General features: G+C 53.3%; 1 protein-coding gene across 6 annotated transcripts in view; it reads right to left on the minus strand.

Annotated features, from left to right (window-relative positions):
- The window catches only part of Adgrl1 (adhesion G protein-coupled receptor L1), a 40,793-nt gene that overhangs the window by 15,540 nt on the left and 7,104 nt on the right, over positions 1-18,149 (minus strand). For 2 of the 6 annotated variants that reach the window (XM_057753275.1, XM_057753272.1), the window contains exons 2-5: positions 9,680-9,841; positions 6,908-7,121; positions 3,219-3,328; positions 101-118 (exon numbers count right to left, since the gene is read on the minus strand). In XM_057753275.1, coding sequence (XP_057609258.1) covers positions 101-118; positions 3,219-3,328; positions 6,908-7,121; positions 9,680-9,749 — 412 coding nt within the window. In that variant the 5' untranslated portion in view covers positions 9,750-9,841. Of the gene's footprint in view, positions 1-100; positions 119-1,921; positions 2,072-3,218; positions 3,329-6,907; positions 7,122-9,679; positions 9,842-18,149 lie in introns of those variants that run through there. The other 4 variants (XM_057753277.1, XM_057753274.1, XM_057753273.1 and 1 more) reach the window with 3 other exon arrangements.

The following is an 18,149-nucleotide window of genomic DNA, read 5'->3' on the forward strand; positions in this document are numbered from 1 at the left end:
GAGGGAGAAGAAGGGGTGGGAGGGAGGGTGGGCCACATGAGTATGGTACAGGTGGAACAAAGTGTGAGTTAGGGGTTAGCATTGGTAACAGTGCGTTTACCTTTCTGCTCCACTTCTACTTTAAGCATCGGAAGAGAGAGAGAAAACAAATTGAAAAAAAATGTGCAAGAAAAAAAAAGAGAAAAAAAGATTAAATTGCTTTCGTTTCTTTTCTGGCCACACGCCCCCTCTTCCTGTCTTTCCTCCTGCTTTCCCAACCCCTTCCGTAGTATCATTTCAGCCCCCACCCCCAAGTCCCTTTTTCTGGGGTAGGATGGGTTGAGAGGGTGCTGAGAAGGGACAGGGGAGACACAGGAGGGAAGAGACGAAAAGACTGGTATGGTACAGACAGGCAGGTGGAGGGCCCCGGCTGTAGAGAAGAGCCCCTGTTAGGAGCTGAACTCTAGCTAGGAGATACCAGGCAGTGGGGATACAGGAACCACAGGGCTCCTCTCCACCCTGTGTGCTAACTCTGCTAGACCCAGGGGCCGAGGGAAGGGGTTTAGTGTCTCTAGGGCCTGGGTACCCCTCCCAGCTGAGAGCACAGGCTGAGCCCCTTCCCCTTTGAGTAGGCCCCACCTGAGTCCAGCTGTATTCCCTTAAGCCCTCCAGACCCCCGAAACGCACAGAGAGGGCTGTAGAGCCAGACACAGAACAACAGAGGCAGGCAGGCAGGCGCCCCTGGCCTCGGACAGAGCCAGGGTGGGGGAGACAAGAGGCACAGAATTGGAGGGGACACAGACTGGGCTGAACAGCATATGGTAGACAGGCTCCTAAACTCCCGGGGGAGGGGGGCTCAAGGTTCAGCTGCTCTGCCCAGTCCACCAAGGGCCCAGGAGCCCTAGCTGCACCCTGCCCTGCCCACCGCCCTCGATGACGCACGGGTGGCACCTGGGAAGGAAGGGAGAGTTAGGCTGTGCTCAGCTGCAAAGCAAATCCAGTGTTAGTCCAATGTCTGGGGTTCCCACACTCTGGTGACCCCCAGCTGTGGGATCCCTGCCCCCAAACCTGCCCCACCTTGGCCAGCACTGGGGTCACCCCAGCCTCTGAAGCCCAGGACCCTTTTGCTTGAGTTTTGCAGGGAGTCTGTCTGACTCCCCAGCGCCTTGCCCAGTACCTAGCCCTCAGGACATGCTCATGGGAAGTCATGAAGTGTGTGCCTGGCTTCCTGAACCCCAACCCTAATTACCTGGGGGGCCGGGAGATAATTTAACTGGGCCTACTAGCTCTACCTGAACAAGAACACCCATTGCTAGCCCTATCTATGACATCCATCTTCTAAGGCTCAGGTTTGCTTTCTCAGTCTAAAGCTGACATCCCCTGCCCTGTGCCACCTTCAACCCCACAGCCCATCCTCCTGGGTTATGTTCCCGGGCCACACGAAGGGGCTTGGCTTTAAGTATCTAAGTTCCATCCCAGAATCTGTGGCCTCTTCTTTTTTTCTTGTATCTCGGTTTGATCTTTGGACCTGGACCAGGGGCTTTTTCCAGTCATGTGTCCTGTCTGCTCTAGAGTTGGGCTCATTCTATGTTGCTATTCTTGCTTTGATTTTACCATGGCAATAACAGTAACTGGTTAGAAGGGAAGTGTGGCCACAGTGACAGCAACCAGTGCTCATGAGGGCGCGGGAACAGTGCAGGCCCTTGCAGCCAGGCCTTCCAGGACCCTGTCTACAGCTGGGGAAACTGAGGTTCAGAGAAGTGAAACCACACAGAAGAGGCCATGCAGCTGCTATTCTCTTAGAACCTATGGCCCGGGGGGCACAAAGCAACTTGGGTCCCATGCTGTCTCTATCCCTTGAAGCACTCAGGGCAGGCCTCTGACCCCCTCCCCCACCGCAGAGGCGTTAAGAGGCTCAGGTGGCGGGAAAGTGCATCCGTACCATCACTGAGCACATCTTGAACCAGGCTCGGGGCTGGGCGCTGGGGGGTGAAGTCGCAGCCTCTGCCTTCGGGGCTTTGCTCCTGGGAGCAGACTCTGGCCGCAGGGCCGAGCGCTTGTCACTCCCGATCTCCAGGACTCACGCCTCCGTCTGCAGCACCCAGAGAAATTTTTAAGTCATTTGCTGCAGGTTTCAGAGCCAGACAAGTCAGGAGCCACGGTTGAACCTCACGCCACCTGCCCAGCTCTCTGTCCTAGACACACGTCACTTCCCACCTCCCACCCTGCTGCCCCAGCTGCGGATGGGCAGTGTCCCCAGTGCTGTGGGGAGGCTTCGGGGAGCAGATGGGCATCCCCCTCAGGCACTGAAAGGAAAGGGCGAAGACTAAAAGAAGAAAGTTACACAGCGGTAAGTGATCCTGTTCACCCATGGTCCCGGCTTCACCTGCAAGGAGAGATCAGAGGTTGGAGGGGTAGGGATGGGGGAAGCTGGGTAGGAGGGGAGAGGAGGCAGAGTTATGAGGTCTCCTGCTCCCCTACCCCTCACTTTGACAACCCAATGGTCCTGCCTCCTCCCCTTGTGCCTAGAGGCCCTCCCTACCTCCAGGCTGGCCATGAGAAGCCAGGTGAGAGGACAGATGGGGCAATGGGAGGGAGGAGAGGGGGCAGGAAGACTGGCGATGCTGGGGTGTGGGGGCTGAGGATGAGCAACCCTGTCTGTATCTGCTCCCTCAGTCAGATGTATGATGGTCAGGCTCTTGGCTCCCCCAGACCATCTTCTTACAGGGTACTGTCATTCCAATATGGCAGTACTTCCTTTGCAGACAGGAAGTGTTCTCAGGGTAATAGATAAACCAACCAGTAGTTAGGAACCTTGGAAGATATCTTTGGCTTCCATGATGTGAAAAGGACAGGAGGGGGCGTGTAGAGGAGGATGAAAAAGATCAGGTGTGTCCACGGTCAGGAGGAGAAAGGGCAGGAAGCAGGAGGGAAGCACAGCATTCAGAAGGCCAGAGAGAGGCCAGCATGCTGTGGGAATGCAGCCTGGAAGGGCTTTAGCCACTAAAGGACATGTGAAGAAGCAGGGGTGGGCAGGGGACTAGAACTGAAGATGCCCCCACAGGAGGGGACACAGTCTGTGTGGCAAGTGTCTGAAAAGAACGTATCCAAGTGGGAGCAAGCCTGCTATCCTCTGGGCCCAGGCCCGTGGATGCGCGCACATGAGTGCTAGATCAAGGTGTTCCTTCCTTGCTCTGTAGGGAAGGGCCCAAGACAGCATGAGGAACAAGATGACTCACTGTAAGGGACACAGTCGTACTGCACCTCCAGGTACTTGTAGGTTCCAGGACAGGGGTCAGGAAAGGCGTCAGAGCCGGCTACCACCACACACTGGGTTCGGTTATTACACCTACAGAGAAAGGAAAAGGTGTTAAGGAAACGATCAGGCCTGGAAGGCTCTGGGGTCAGGAGGCAAGTGTACAGCTCCAGTTGGGAAGGCGTGCGCGCGCGCGTGTGTGTGTGTGTGTGTGTGTGTATGGGGCCGGGAGGGCTTTGTTGCTTCCTGCCTGTTTTCTTTACCATAGGCCTCCACAGCCACGAGGCATGTTCTCCTGGCACTAGTACATCTTTGGCATTTTTCTTTCATTGAATTTAAAGCCCGTGTGCCAGTCACTAAAACTCACACCACACCACTTGTGGTGGGCACGTTTGCAGACACACTGTCCACAGGAGACTAAGGGCCTGCTGTGCCTGCCTTGGCTCTTCCTATGGACACCGCCACACTCTGGACAGTGACTGAGACCTGCAGTGGCACAGCCAAGAAGACTCTTGAATCTCCACAGGGGTCCCCCGACCCCACTCCCTGCCAGCCACTCTGGTGTCTGGCTAGTATGGAAAAAGAGAACTACGTCACAGCTAGAAGACTCCATCCCAGACACTAGTCCTCATCTGGTGGCTGCTCTCATACCCCCAGACTGTCCCCACCTGGAGGGCATCTCCCGTTCTGGTCTGCCTACCTACTCCCTGTTTCTTCCCATTTGTTACTGCTGTCTGTGCCCAGTCAAGATGCCTGCAACGGTTCACCCTCACTGGGAGCTGGACTGGGTTCAGAACTGCCTCAGAGATTGGTTAGGTATGCTTCAAGGTGTGTCTGTGAGGGTCTTGCCAGAGGGGATTAACCCAGGCAAACAGATCCACCCCAAATGTGGCCACTCCATTCCATGGTCTGAGGGCCTAGACTAACGTAGTAAGAATGAGGGGCAGGAGGCAGCAGAATGCCCACGCTTGCTTCTCTGCTTCCTGCAGCCCCGATGTAAACCAGTCTGTCTGTCTGTCTGTCTCTCTCTCCCTCTCACACACACACACCTGCTATGATGGACTGAACACTGAAACCAAGAGCCGAAAAGAACCCCTTCCTCCCTAAGCTGTTTTTGTTAGCTGTACAGTCAGGATCAGAGAGAAGACCCAGGTCCTTGGAGTGGGCAGACGAGGCCTGTACAAGTGATAAGTACCCTGAATCTGCCTCCAGTTCTTCCTGGACGAGGAAGTGCAGAGGGAAAGACAGCAGGAGGCTGAGGAGTAAATACAGAAGGAGGCCTGGGAGGGTCTGATTTTATCTACCCACCCCTTTTAAAACACAGCAGTGGCTGGGTGGGGTGGCACACATCTTTAATCTCAGCACCTGGGAGTCAGAGACTTGTAGATCTCTGTGAGCTCAAAGCTGGACTGGTCTACAAAATGAGTTCCAGGACGCCCAGGGCTATACAAAGAAACCCTGTCTTAAAAACCAAAAATAAATAAATAAAAATAAATAAAAAAACCCCATCACCCCGCCCCCACAAACAGAGCAGTGGCTTCATACAACTAGCAATGTGCCCTATAGAATTTATAGCAAGTGTGAACAATTCCTGAACACACATGTTCACGGCTGCATTGCCCACGTCCACCAACAGGGGGAGATAATCCAAAAGTCCAGCCATGATGGATTGTTTGAGATGGTGGTTTCGCTGGTAAAATGTGGCCTGCCCACATATGAAATGCTATCAGGCCAGGAAAAGGCTGCGCAGGGCAGGCTGGTGAGCATGGAGAGAGCCTAGGCAAACCTCTGGGCAGAGAGCACAGAGCAGGACGGTAGGAGATTGTGAAGCAACTCCATGGGCATGTATGAAGCTTTGCCACTAGGCTGAGCTGGTAAACGCACAAAATGTCACTAAAAGAATTCACTTTAGAGTGGTTAATCTCAGTGTGGTCCAGGGGCAGAATGCTCATCTAGAACGGGCGAGGCCTTGAGTGGCACCCCCAGAACCCCAGCTTTGCACCCCAGACTACCCTGGAGCTGGCGAGAACTACAATTGGAGAGTGAGCGTGGCATCTGTCTTTAAGGGGTGGGGCTTTAAGGAGGAGGAAACACTAAGGTCCAGGGAAGGTTTTGGCCAACCATCCTGTGGTACCTGTCACAGCAGCTTAGCTGTGACCCTCACAGACACAAAGAGCTTCAAGAGTGGGATCATCAGGAGAGGAAGCAAGGCCGAGGGCCCTCAAGCCCTCCCCCACAAGGCTCCTGAGGTCTCGCCTCGCTCCCTGGACTAGTCACCACACACTCAGCCTTCTGTGTGGAGTGGGCGGACATGAGTGCTCTAGCTGTGCAGACTGTAGAGAGGTAGAGAGGGACCTGTCTCAGCCAGGGAGCAGGCCTTGAACGCTGAGTCTCAGGCATCTGGCATTCAGTGAACGCCTGCTGCGGACCTAGCCCCAGCCAAAATGGTGAGGGAAAAAGTTCTGTTGTCCCTGTAGGGCCAATGAGCTAGGGTTAGGGAGGTCACAGGATAAAATACCAAGCAAAGACAAAATACCTGATGGAAATGTGGTCCTAAAGGGGTCAGGAGCAGGGAAGGGGCCTGCAGTTTCAGAGTGTGTTTAACTGTCCAGTTAGGTAGGCAGCCACAAGGAAGCATAGGAACAGCATTTACAGCAAAAGTACCATAGGAATATACTCATGCTTCTAGAAAAACCCAGAGGCTGGCTTTGCCACTTCCCAGCTAACAGGGCAGGTACCTGTGGCCCACAGACCCTATCAGGATGCGGCAGAGCAGAGCAGGAGGCTGGGAGTCTATGGGCTACAGGGATGCAGATTCCGATGCACGGTCGTTTATTTTGCAGTACTGAGGACTGAACCTAGGCAGCACTCTACAGTGAGCTGCCTTGCACTGCTGGAACTCAGCGTGTGTAGGAAAGGTGGGTCAGTGGTCAAGGAAGGTCACACAGGGCACATTTAGCCTCAGGAAGGCTTTGGATTTTGCAGAGGAAGGTGGGAACTTAAGAATGTTCAGGCAGAGGGATAGGATCTGACTCAGGTGTCCACTGATGCCTGCCACATAGGAAGAATGCTCAGGATGGGGTGATTTATTCAAGCAGGTTGTAGAGCTGCATACGTGGGCTACCCAGCCTGGGATACCTCCTCAGTCACACCAGCTCGCCCTCATTCACACTCACACCTGCTCAGAGACACAAACACTAACTACATTTGCACACACATACTCAAGACGTAAAAATCACCCTTTGTAGAGTTATCGTCCCACCACAAACACAAGGACAATCTGCACACCAAAGCACCCTGCCCCAGACACATACGCACACTTCTGTAAGTTAGGGGTAGCACTCTTTCTCTTTGGAGAGGAACACCTTTGCTTTTGATTCTGCAAGCTTCCACCTGCCACCAACAGGTCTTGGAATAAGTTTCTGGAGGTGGAAGGATGGATGAACACGTCTATGGCAGTGGTTCTCAACCTGTGGGTCGTGACCCCATAAGGGGGTACGCATATCAGATATTTACATTACAATTCATAACAGCAAAAGTACAGCTATGAAGTAGCAACAAAATAATTTTATGGTTGGGGTCACCACATGAGGAACTGTATTAAAGGGCAGCAGCATCAGGAAGGTCTACGGGGCTGAGTTGGGGGACACGGCGGAGAGAGAGCAGGCTCACCTCTGGGACATGATCTTGAAGGCGTCGGGCAGGTAGCACTGTACGTTCTCCATCTGGAAAGGGTCGGCGTCGCAGATCTTGTCATCTGTGCGCCCGTAGTTAGCGTTCTCCACCATGATGACGTCACTGCCTGGGCACCGCAGCTCGATGGGATAACCTTCGCATGCTAACTCCCGGCGCATTAATCCAAATGGGAGCCCGGCCCGGCTCAGGCCTGCAGGACCGTTGGGGACAGTGTCACAGTCTCCAGGGAAGAAAGAACCTGCTGCCTGAGCTGGGTTGGGAAGCTGGTTATAGGAATCTTAGGCTGTAAAGTGGCAGTGAGATTTAAACCTTTGGAGGAAGGGGTAACCTGGCCCAGAGAGCTGACCCTTCTTCACCCTGTAATAAATGCCTTGCCTGGTCAGAGTCAACACCATCCTGGACACTGTGGGCCAGTTACAACTGTGTGTCCCCAAATCCTTGCAAAACAACTTTTGACATTTGTGTATATATGAGGGTGGTGTGGAGGTCACGTTTACCTTTTACCAATGGTGCTGAGGCCTGAACTCATTCTGCCATGCCTTTTATTCTGAGATGGGACCTCACTGACCTTTCTAGACTGCCCTTGGAACTGTGGTCCTCCTACCTCCTGCACAGCTAGGACATCAGGGCTGTGCTGTCACTCCGCACTGAGAGAGGCGATCTGACACACATGTAAACCAGGGAAGACTGTGTGCAGACATGGGGGAGGGGCACCACAGCAGGAGGAGACCTCAGCAGGAGCTGGTTGGGCTGAAGCCGTGATGGTGGGTCTTTGTTCTCCTGACAAGTCCCTGATGACAGGACTTAGGGTGGGGCCTCTGGTGGGGCAGATGGCTGCCATGAAGGCATTGACCAAGTCTGTGGTAGGATGTCTACTGAGAATGGACACCAGGACACACTGTCACAGCACAACTGCACGGAACTCTCCTCCTTCATGTCAAACCCCTTCACCAGACTGGGTTGACTCTGTCTTCGCAAAAAGCTGTCCCCCAGCACAGAAGCTCCTGTGGGTGCTGCTAGACCTCTGAGTAAATTTTCAAGTTAGCAGCAGTCACAAGAGAGAGCGACTGGGATCTTCTTACCCCTCCCCCCAAGCACTCTCCTCCCACAGAGCTGTCTCTGCCTGCTTTGTTTGCTGATTTGCTGGGAATAGGGTCAGCCTGGCTTGAAACTTCGGGTCCTTGTGTATCAGCCTCCCCCAAATTCTGAGATTACAAGCATGTATCACCATGCCTAACTTTTGCATGCTTAAGTTCTGATAGCCACTAGCAGTAGCTTCCTCGGGTCTTGTTTTCCCAAGCTGTAAAATGGGCACCCACCCATACAGATCAGGACCAGACAGCAGGAATTTTAAACTAAAGAACTTTCCTTTGGTTTTTTAAACAGTCTCACACATAGCCAGGTGGCCTCAAAGTCTAAGTAGTCAAGGCTAGCCTTGAACTCCTGACCTCCTCCATCCCCAGGGGTGGCAGCACACTCAGGATTTCGGAGCATGCTGGACCATGCCAGAGAGCTTCACATGGGGGACAATCACAGCCACAGAGTACAGCAGTAAGTCCCAGCTCTGCTGCCCCCTGGCCTGGCTGGCGGCTCTGAGGAACCTAACAGGTCCCTGGTCTGTCTGCTATCACAGAGGTTGTTAATCTACAGTTAGTTAATGTGCTGAGAAGATGCTCGTTCTTTTGTTATGGGTATTTCTCAGGATCCAGGGTTGACATGTGCCAGGCTGCCCTGGCAACCACCTTCGGATACTGGTTGCAGCCCAGCCATGCAGGGCGCAGGAAAGCAGAAACTGTAGATCCCCGGGGAGGCACAGCTGGGGTGAACTAAGGGCTGTGAAAGGTGTTTGTACTATTGCAGCACAGCCACGCTGGCCCCTCTTCAGAAACAGGGCCCACCTAATGTGGGCAGAGTCCCCAGGGGTGACAGCAGCCAGGCCCTTGGGTTTCGGGGGTGAGCACAGCCCAGCTGAGAGAAGTTTCCCATGTGCTCCTCTCGTGCCATCTGCTTCCTCCTCTAATTTTAGCTTCTAGTCAGGGAGGGAGGCCGGGGGTGGAGGGCTGGCTCACATGGGGCTGGGGGTGGAGGCAGCCCCTCCTGGCCTAGCAGGGGTTGGGCCCAGAACTTGGGCACTAGGGAGACTGGGTCATTGGCCAGCAAGACACTGCCAAGGCTTCAGAACAAGGTTGACAATATCCCTCTGACTTTCCAGAGGACAGGGCTGGCAAGGTGGGGAGGGGAACCCTCTAGGAAGGGGTCAGGCCAACAGACCCCTTCTTGGCTTCTGTTGCCCTGTACACAGCTTGTACCCAACCCAGGGATGGTAACTAGGTAATGTCAACAGTGGGCAGCAGGCTTAGGGCACTAATTGTGGCATGTGCAGGATCCCAGGCCGAAGTCGGGTAATTAGTTGTTTTTAAATAAACGTCAGCAGGCATGCTTTAATTAAGCCATGGTCCCAGGGAGCCTTAAAGATGTGATAGATGACGGGGAGGGAGAGATAGAGAAATAGCTGCCCCTCCGGAAAGCCTGTCTTAGTCCTAGGGGTCTCCAAGCAGGACAGCACCTAGTGCCTGCTGGGGTTTCAACACCCTCAGTGGTGCCTGCCAAGGGTGGCATCACCCTGCTCCCTCCCTCTGGCCTGGTTCAGCTTCATCTGGGGTGGAGGCTGTGGTCCAGAGAATTTGTTTCCCGCCATCCCACTTGGGTTTGGAGATCCGGCCCTTCCCCAGCCCCGACAGCACCTACCTTGGGTAGCAGAGGTGACGAGGACAGTGGTGATACAGAGGCTCCAGAGTGCTGCAGCCAAGCGGGCCATGGCGAAGGCCAGGGGCGGGCGCAGGACTCTCAGCGGACTGTGGGGTGGGTCTCGCCCCGCATCACCAGGGTACCACAGCCTGGCCCACCAGCCTGAGGGAGGACAGCAGAGTGATACTGGGCAGGAGCTGCCTGCAGCAAGCCCAGTGGGAGTCTGTCTTATGCGAATGGTGAGGCCCTTCCTGGACTGGGGTGCACATGCCCTGTTCTGGGGTCACTCTCACCAGCCCTGGTCCCTCTTCTCCAACAGAACCTCCCTGGGGGCAGTTTGATAGGTCAAGCAGGGTTGCCAAGCAACCACCCACACCAAAGCTGCTTCAGCCTCATCCCTAACCCTGCCCTGCCCACTCCTCTCCACCACCAAGCATCCTCATCCCTCAAGGAGGGCAACCTCAGCTTTGGGCAGGAATCCAGCCCCGCCCCTAGCCTCTGCTTCCTGTCTCTCCGCTCGGGCAGCTAATTAGAATCAGCTGGCTGGCGCCACAGATAGGGGACCAGGGACACCCAAGTCCCCTCTTTCCTTTCTAGGGGACTCTCGGGGTGAGATGGAGACAGGCAGGCGGGGTGGGAGGAGTGTTGAGGAGAGGAAGCAGGGATCAGGGGTGTCATGAGCTCCTCCCCTACCCTCTGCTCCTGTGATGTCCACACCCCAATTCTCAGGGCTGCTGCAGCCCAGAACATCAACCTCACCTGACAACAGAGAAAGCAGCATGCTGTACCCCCAAAGCCCCCCACCCCCCGTCACTTAGCCTGCCTCAACCACTCCATTTCAGTATGTTCCAAATCTCTTCTTTCCTGTCTGGGATCCCTCAACACCGCCTCCCTATTCCTTCCTCCACCCAACCATTTTAAAGTTCTGAGACTTCTTTCCCCATTCTGCTCCACCTAGACCTGCCTGAGCACCTTTCCCATGCCTTTCCCTTTGCACGCAGCGTCAGCTAACGGGTTAACCCACAGGGCTGCTGTCACTGTGCTTATATATAACTGTTTATCTGGTTAGGAGACTGCCCATCTGGGGATCTAGACTGCTTTGTTTATGACCACCACACCCAACTTTTAGAGCAGGCCCTACACAATGAGAAATTGTATTTGTTGACTGAATCTCAGACCTATTGTTCCTGCCATCTCCCTCCTAAGTCCCATGACAGGTCACCTCTGTGCGAAGGTCCCACCTTACCTGTCACCAACCAGACCTAAGGACCCGATGAGGCTCATCTCAAAGTTCAACTTCCCTCTACTCCTCAGGTGCCACCCTGCAGGCCTGTAACCCCACCTCTCCTTCTCTTCTGCTCCCAGAAGCTCCCAGCCCCCAAGCACTGTCTGGGATGGTCTCCTGTGATTCTCAGGTACAGGCTCAAGCTGAGGACACAACCCTCCCTGATCCTGTGCCATAAATTCACCAACACCATCTACTTTATTCTTAACTCCTGCTCCCAGCCACCCCTGATGTGACTGGCCCATGGTGGCAGTCTGTCATTAACCCCCTAGAGGTCTGTCCTGTCTCTTCTGTGGCCGCCATGGCTGTCTCTCTTCTTACCACCAGGCCCCTGACCATCTAGATGCCTTCTTCCCTCACCTGCCCAGACACGAGTGGCTTGGGACATATGTGGGCCACTTCTATCCTGGAAATGAAACCTCCTGGGCACTCACCCACCTCTACTTCCCAGGCAGTCATGGCAGATGTCACCCGCCTCTTCCAGAGCTCTCTTTCCGGCGTGCTAGCTTCGGAGGCAGGAGGATATGCAACTGCAAAAGGTTGCAAAGCCACAGGAGGCTCTAGAAGCCCCTGCCCCATGTGGGTCTGAATCACCCTGAGAAAATCCAGGGCCAGGCCTCCATGCCATCAGCTCCCCAGCCCTGCTCCCTCAGGGAGGCAAACTGTTATACTGTTGTAAGAGCAACCGTCTCACACGTACCCAGTGGGCTCAGACCCTTATCGGACAGGAAGTAATCATGAGGGGCTCTCCTCCCAAGGCTGCATCCTTGATGCAGAGACCCCGGGGGAGTCCCCATATAGTTCATGACCTAAGGAGGATACACGTATCCTCTCTAGCAGGACCAGACCAATAGAAATTCTGCCTATCCACCAGTGACAGTTGCCTTCCAGGTCCAAATCTCAGAAGGTCAGACCCTCACTTGCTCTTCCTCACCTGTCCCAGCTGGAGAGAGAGTGAGGGGTCTGTCTCCGCTGTATTCTTTTGTCTAAACACTCTAGGTTTCCTGCAGGCAGAGGGATCGGTGTGTTTTTAAAAATTGCAACACAGGGACTGGAGAGATGGCTCAGCAGTGAAGAGCACCTGCCAAGTGGCACAGGGCCACTCAGTCCCCAACACCCACATGGTGGCTCACAACCACCTGTAACTCCAATCCAGGAGACCTAATGCCCTCTTCCGACCCCCAAGGACCACCAGGCACTGAGAGGGCGCACATGCACAAGTAAAAATCCATATATACATTAGAAATAAAATATGGCCTAATTTAAAATATGGGGTTTCTTCTGGTGTGCAGATGGAACCTAAGGTTTCCTAAATGCTAAGTATTCATTCTACTGGTGACCCGCACCCCTAGCCCCCAAAACACCCAGGTATACAATAAGTGGAATTAATTACAGAGTCATTTTGAGTGTTTGGCTTGGTCTTTGAGTAGCCCAAACTGGCCTATTCACAGCAGTCCCCCTGTTTCAGTGTGGTAGCACACCTGGTTTCTATTACCTAGTGACAGGGCTCTCTATTCTGAAGCCCAGGCTTAAGTGACACTCCTGCCTCTGCCTCCCCTGTCTGGGACTCCAGACCCTTGCCGGCGCACCAAGCCTCCTCCAGTAGCTGCTGGCTCTGCAGTCCTAGGGCTGAGCTGGGCTTGTGCATGCTGGGCAAGCATTCTTCCAAGGAACTACACCCAGCCTTTCTAGTTTTCTTTTTGTTTGTTTTTCAAGACAGGGTTTCCCTGTGTAGCTTTGGCTGTCCTGGAACTCACTTTGTAGACCAGGTTGGTCTCGAACTCATAGACCAACCTGCCTCTGTCTCCCGAGTGCTGGGATTAAAGGTGTGCACCACCAACACCTGACTATTCTAGCTTTCTTAAGGATGGCATTGTGTGCATGGGCCAGTTGGCATGGTTCTTTTTCCTTTGAATGCTAAGGATGGACCCAGGCTCGCAGTAAGCTAGAGCTGGGGAAGCCAGCTTCCTAAACCATAGGTTGTAGCCTCATGAATTGAAGGGATAGTGAAAAAGTTGCCAACTTTTCATCAACTGTCTGAATGTGCAAAGACCAAAAACCAATTCAAATCCAACACGAACCTGCGGCATGTCTGACAGTGCTAGTCTGTGCTATATTCTCTGACTTCACAGGACCCTTGGTGCTGAGTGCACAGCATTTGCAGTGTGTACCTTGTCTCTCAGACAGATGCCATAGATGTGTGCTCTGCAGTGTTGCCTGGTCTCACAAAGTTTTCTGCATTTATGCAAACATAGTATTTAATTAAGGGAAAATAAGAACTTTGATTATTTCCCTACTATCTGTTCCTAAGTATGTCTTTGGATTGTATTTCATGGTTTGATTTTTAGACTTGTTTGAGGAGCTGGGATGATGGCTTAGTGATTATAAGTGTGGACTGCTTCTGGGTATAGAGGCGCACACCTTTAATCCCAGCACTCAGGAGGCAGAGACAGGTGGGTATCTGTGAGTTCGAGGCCAGCCTGGTCTATAAATCACGTTCTAGGACAACAATGATACACAGAGAAACTCTGTCTTGACCCGCCCCCCCCCCCCCACACACAAAAGGCTGTGTTTTGTCATTGTGAGGGACTTGAGTTGGGTTCCCAGCTCCCATGTCAGGTGGCTCACGATCATCTGCAATTCTATTCTAGGAACCTGAGGTCCCTTGGCCTCTGAGTACCTGGGTGGACATGTGCATACCCACACATACACACAATTTTAAAATAATAACAAACCTTTTTTTTAAATTGCTGATTTCAGTTTCATGAAGCAAAAATTGAATCAATACTGGTTTAGGATTAGGACAGAATTTCCAGCAAGTTCTGAACACTTCCAGACATGCTTCTGCCATTTTGAACCCTATTGGTGTGAAACTGGTTCTCAGGACAGATGTTGCTAAAGTAACTCTGAATAACACAAAGGATACTTTGTATCCTGCAGTAGCAACAACTCAGCCAAGATTTCACTCCCGCTATATAAACTATCAAGCACCCACGTCTCATTAGCATGCACACTTGATTTCATCTTTAGAAAATGGTGAAATTATGTGTATACCAAAGACATGTTTTGAAATTCCCTTATGGTTTATGGTCGGCCAGTGTTTATACTAGATTCGTGTGCCAGTTTCTCAGGTAAAAAGGGATTATGAGTAAATTAGGAAGTCTTATGCTAGACAAACACTGAGTCACACTTCAAGATTTTTCCAGATATGCTGGCACACACCTTTAATCCCAGCACTCAGGAGGCAGAGGCAGGAGGATCTCTCTATGACTTTCAAGGCCAGCCTGTTCAACATAGTAAATTCTAGGACAGTCAGAGCTGCATAGTGAGACTTTGCTCTCTAAAAACAAAAGAAAACAAGCGAAGAAAGAGTTCTAGGATGGGCTGGACAGGCCGTGTAATGCCGGGCTCCTTCACACACTGCCTCCAGCGCTCAACTAAGGCAGCTGGGGCCCTGGGCAGCTGCGAACTTTCTCATTGCTGAGAGCCGGGCTTCCATCAAGAGACTACCGTCTCCCTGTCCTCACCCAGCCTTCCTGGTGTGAAGGAGAGAGGTCCTTGTGTACTTCATGCTCTTATAAGGACATCGCTAGCCCGTTCTCCCCCACAAGGCCCGTGACAGGAGCTCATTTACCCGTGGCTGTTCCACTAGAAGCGCCTCACATCTCTCCAGCAAGGTGGCGGATGCAGGAGGCGACAAGGGGATCTTGAACTGAAGGCCAATCTGAGCTACAGAGTTCAAGGTCAGCCTGGATAACTTAGAAATTATTTAAAAATAAAACTTATGCTATAGTGGCCTACACCCATAATCTCAGTACTTTGGAGGCAGAGATGGGCAAATCTCCGTGAGTTTGAGGCCAGTCAGGTCTACATAGTAAGTCCCAGGCCAGGGCTACATAGTAAGATGTCTTTAAAACATAACTTTAAATTTTATTTTAATTATGTGTGTGTATGTGTGTGGGGTATGGGCACATGAGTGCTGATGCCAAGGGAGCTCAGAGGCACTGGATCCCTGAGGCAACTGATGTAAGTGCTGGGAACCAAACTTGCGTTCTCTGGAAAAGCAGAACCCACGCCCCTAACAGGTGAACCATCCATCTCTCCCACCTTTAAATGACGATTTTTTAAAAGGCCAGGGCATGACAGAATATAGTGTCTTCACACACTCTCCATCTTACGCTTTGAGGCGGGGTCTCTCACTGAACCTGGAACTCAACAGCTGTGTGGAGTGCCTGGCTAGCTCCCTGCCAGCTCTGCCACCCCAATCCTCCTGTCTTCACTGGGGTTATGGAGACACACTGCCACACCTGGGGTTTTACGTAGGTTCTGGGGATTCAAACTCAGGCTGGCCTTGAGTTTGTGGCAATCCCTCTACCTCTATCTCCAAAGTGCTGGGATGACAGGTGTGTGCTATCACAGCTGGCTGCCATGGATCTCATTTAGCCACAACAATGGAGCCAGGGGCTGCAGGACCCATTTCATGGAATAAGTACCTTCTTCAACTCTCCTGGACACCACCTCTGCCCAACACAGTCCCCTCCTCCCTGAAGCTCGTCTGCCCTCACTCTCCACAGCCTGCCTCCCCCACACCCCACGGGTCAGAGGGTGCTCATCAGCACCTGAACCATTCTGTCCCTCAGAATACCCCAGGGCTCCCACCTTAAAGCCTCACTGGGCTCCCACACGTGGTTCAGAGCAGAAAGCATCCTATCTATATGGCGACAAAGAAACCCCTCCCAGGCCCCAGCCGTGCTCGAGTGCTGAGACAATGGGACACTACAGTGGCAGTTCCAGGAATCAGGTGTGCACACAGCTGCGCCCGTCTCTTTCTCATACCATGTGACCCTGACGATTCACCCTCAGTGGGAACCGACCCTGGTGTGTCCCCCAGGGGGCCATACGCCTGCCTCCATGCTTGTCTGAGTTCTGCCTTAAGCCTAGAGGGGTGTGTGCAGCAGGGTCTGTCCTCGAGTGCCCTAGGGTGGGGACAGGGAGTGTAACAGGAGGAGAAGCGGCTGCTGGAGGAGAGGGGGCGCCTGGAGCCTGCCCTAGCCTGCAGTTGCCACAGCAACCCTGTATGCTGAGTGAGTGGGAGTCTGAGTGTCTGAGGAGGGGTGGTGGGCTCCTCCTGGCCTAGCTTGCCCGTCTCTAGAGCAGACACCCCTTAGGCACCTTGTCCCCAGCTGTTGGCTGTGAGTTCACTTCCGCCTGCACTTCCACTGGTGGGCATGGTGGCCGGTAGCAGAGCCGGTCTGGAGTGGAGCTCTGGGCCTGGATCAGTGGATCAGGCTCTTGGCCTTTGGGGCCCGTCTCCTGGGCCCTGCATGGGAACTAGCAAGGGTATCCTGTAGAGATGGTACAGGTGCCTGAGAGTGCCGGGCACAAGTCCTTCTCCAAAAGGGTTTGGGGCGAGGAGAGGGTACCTCAGACTCAAGAGGCAGCAGCCTAGTCCTCCCAAATGCCCTGCCCCCCACACAGCTGAACTAGACCCATGACTCTCCACAGCGAGGCCAGGGCTAGCCAGCTTGCACCTGCATCATTTCTGTCTCTTTTCTGCCCAGAATACTTACTCCATGGCTGCCACCTTCCTCAGACCAAAAGCCCTCAGTGGGAACCCCAAACCTTGCAACGCACCCACATGGCCCTACCCCAGGACCTCTGCATAGACTGCCCCACCCCCCGCAGCAACCTTGTCCACTCCGGCATCACAGTGCCCTGCCCTGCATCTTCCTTATGTCCTCGTGGTTCTTACACCAGGGAACCTTACATCTTCATTACACGCTGCTCCTCTCTCCCACCAGACACTGCTCTGCAGAGCTGTGTATGAGTCTGTGTCCTAGAACCCAGCAGAGAAGGAAGCAGACATGGGAGTGTCACACGTTCAATGCCAGCCTGGTCTACAAAGTGAAACCAAGCTGGCCAGGATTAAATAGGTGGTGACATTCTGTTTCAAAATAAATAAATGACTTTTTAAAAATGTAAAGGCTGGGGTGTGGTTCAGTGACAGTGCCCCCCTTCTTGGTAAGGCATACCTTTGCCAACATACACAAGGCCTAGGGATGGACCCAGCTGGCCATTGGGCATCCCTGTATTACAGAGAGGCTAGGGCTATCCCTGGATGCCTTTTCTCTAGTCTCCCTTCAGCCTATACCCTCACCTATACCCAGTCTCTACCCTCAATCCAAAATATTTGCAAAACAAAAACCCAGTTCTATCACTCCCTACCTACAGGTCTTAATGGGTCCCCACTGCCCCGTGACCTAATACAGCATGCCAGGCTGTTCCTAGGGGCCCTACACAGGGCGTTCCTCCAACTCCCCCTCATACATGCAGCTCCAGTACCCGACACCAGACCCTGTCTCCATCCTAAGGTCCCATCTGCAAGGACTGCTGGTAACCCGTCCTCTTTCCCACACTGCTTCTCTGTGATCTGCTCCCTGAACTGGACTCAGGCCCAGCTGTAGGTGGCCTCAGAGAAGGTCCTATCCTCAACTACCACACAGCCAGCCCTGAGCTCGGAGTAGGTGCTTATTAGACAAAACAGGTGCAAAGAGAAAGGCCTGTGGGGAGTGGCAGTCAGGGGTGTGCAAAGGTCCTGAGGCTGCAGCGTGCTGAGGCCCAAACACAGCAGGTAGACAGCAGATGAAGGGGAGACTGGAACGAGGTGAGGAGGCACTTGCTACAGGCCATGCAGGCCCTCATGGGCCTCTGGGATGACCCTGACCTTTTCTGTGCCTGAGGTAGAAACATTTCTAAGCAAAGGGTGAAAGAGATGTCTCGTAAATGCTCACCTGTGCTGCAGAGGCCTTTGCCGGAGAGAAGACTGTATGTAGATGGTGGTCACATCAGCCCATCCCCTCCTCTTTTCCTGTCCCCACCAAACCTAAGGTAGAGACTCATTCTTCCTATCTGCTCCCTTCCCTGCCTATCAATCCTGTCCTTGGCTCTGTCTCGAGGTCACTGCGCCACCTTATCCCCAAGTCTCGAGGCCACCACTCCAACTCATCCCCAAGTCTTAAGGCCACCGTGTCACCTCATCCCCAAGTCTCGAAGTCACTGCGCCACCTCATCCCCATGTCTCAAGGTCATCATGCCACCGATTCCCTGTGTCTCAAGGCCAGGAAAAGGTAGCTGCTTCTGGCCCCCACTTTGATGCCTTTGGATACAAAGGTTTTTTCCCCTTGT

The sequence above is a fragment of the Chionomys nivalis genome, chromosome 21, assembly GCF_950005125.1.
Source record: "Chionomys nivalis chromosome 21, mChiNiv1.1, whole genome shotgun sequence".
Classification (NCBI taxonomy): domain Eukaryota; kingdom Metazoa; phylum Chordata; class Mammalia; order Rodentia; family Cricetidae; genus Chionomys; species Chionomys nivalis.